This window comes from Rhinichthys klamathensis, unplaced genomic scaffold (genome assembly GCF_029890125.1).
Source record: "Rhinichthys klamathensis goyatoka isolate OS25496 unplaced genomic scaffold, OSU_Roscu_1.1 h1tg000111l_1, whole genome shotgun sequence".
NCBI classification, from domain to species: Eukaryota; Metazoa; Chordata; class Actinopteri; order Cypriniformes; family Leuciscidae; genus Rhinichthys; species Rhinichthys klamathensis.
In genome coordinates this window covers 5305578-5306981 of record NW_026606649.1, presented here as the reverse complement: position 1 = coordinate 5306981, position 1404 = coordinate 5305578, and the positions used below count along the sequence as shown (strand labels likewise).

The 1404-nt window shown below is 55.1% G+C and overlaps 1 protein-coding gene across 1 annotated transcript; it reads left to right on the top strand.

The window, feature by feature from the left end:
* The first annotated feature begins 367 nt into the window (after positions 1-367).
* LOC130087769 (uncharacterized PE-PGRS family protein PE_PGRS54-like) lies at positions 368-1070 on the top strand. Its single transcript, XM_056254247.1, has 2 exons — positions 368-442; positions 549-1070. The coding sequence occupies exons 1-2, from the start codon at positions 368-370 to the stop codon at positions 1068-1070; spliced, it is 597 nt and encodes a 198-aa protein (XP_056110222.1).
* Positions 1071-1404: the final 334 nt, after the last annotated feature.

Here is a 1404-nt window from a genome sequence, read left to right as displayed (position 1 = left end):
ACACTGTTAGTACAGTTGCACAGAGGTTTGGGTTTTGCATAATACATGTAAGTTATGACAGTTTAACACATTGTATCAAGTGCAGAGTTCCTGAGGAGTTACCATGTAAGTACACTGGTACCACAAGGGAAAACTTTAGCTGTAATTCAACATAAGTCCTGCCGGTCATATAGTAAATACATGGTATACACATAGGAATCATCATGGTTTCAGTGTGTTCTTAACTGGTAACTACATTATGGAAGACTTCGTGTGGAAGTGGAACAACTTGTGTGAATACATATTGTTGTTACAAAATGTAGTTACATAATGCCTGTTACACATGTGTACTTACTGTAGTGGAAAAAGTGTTGTTACCAATGTACCAATGACGACGGAGGGAGGAGCCATGGAGGGGACAGGGCTGAAGACTCCAGGGGGCCGACTGACGGGGGCGGAGCAGGTGGGAGAGAAGACCAGGGTGGAGCCGTAGAGCAGACGAGACCGGGTGATGCTTAGGGACTGGAGGGACATGGTGACACCGAAAGTCTCAGGCGACTGAAGTGTAGACAGGGACACAGAAGGACACGGTGGAGACAGAGGGAGTGAGGACCAAAGGGGAACTGAGGGGAGTGAGGAGTCCAACAGAGCCGAGGGGACGAGGCGTAGCTAGAGGAGAGGAGTCCAGAGGTGAGGGAAGGCCGACGAGGGACACAAGTGAATCCGGGGGGACGAGGGAGCCTGGCGGAACTGGGGGACTGAGGGGCCATGGTGGAGCTGAGGGAGGTAAGAGCCAAGGTGGAACAGATGGAACGAAGGGCCGAGGTAGAGTCCTGGTTGAGGAGGTTGGAGGCGGAGACCGGGGATCCACCGACCCTGAAGGCGTTGGTGGCAGGCAGATCCTCGGCGACTCCACCTCCTCAAGGGTGGATACAGGAGCAGAGGGGCTGCCAGGCAGTGGTGGAGGAAAGGTAGAGAGGCAGATGGAAGGAGGTGGGAGAGGGAGGCTGGGTGGGAATTCAGGCTCGGGAACAGTAGGCTCAGTTTCTGGGAGGCAGACGTGGAGCGCAGGCTTGGAGTGGCTGACGTGAAGCGCAGGCTCGGCGTGGCTGACATGACGCACAGGCTCGGCGTGGCTGACGTGAAGCGCAGGCTCTGTGCTGGAGGGGACCAGCGGTGAAGGCTCTGTGCTGGACGGGATAACGGTCTCCCTCCAGCTGAGTCCGGTGGTGTCTGGAAGGTCGTTCCGGTGGTGAAAGGTGGCCCCGAGCTGGAACAAGGTACACAACCTCTCGTCGTCAAGGGTGCTGTGGATGGCAATGCGGACAAACCCCTTGACGAACGAGAGGAATTGGCTTTTCTCAGCCAGGACGATAATTTTTACCCCATCGTCCATCTTAGGGCGGTCTGTAGTTCTGTCACAGC

What these genes read in the sequence shown, in the direction of transcription:
- LOC130087769 (XM_056254247.1), top strand. Translation starts at nt 368, where the DNA reads ATGACGACGGAGGGAGGAGCCATGGAGGGGACAGGGCTGAAGACTCCA. An exon ending in GACTGACGGGGGCGGAGCAG is followed by an intron (nt 443 to 548) that starts GTGGGAGAGAAG and finishes ACTGAAGTGTAG; the next exon opens with ACAGGGACACAGAAGGACAC.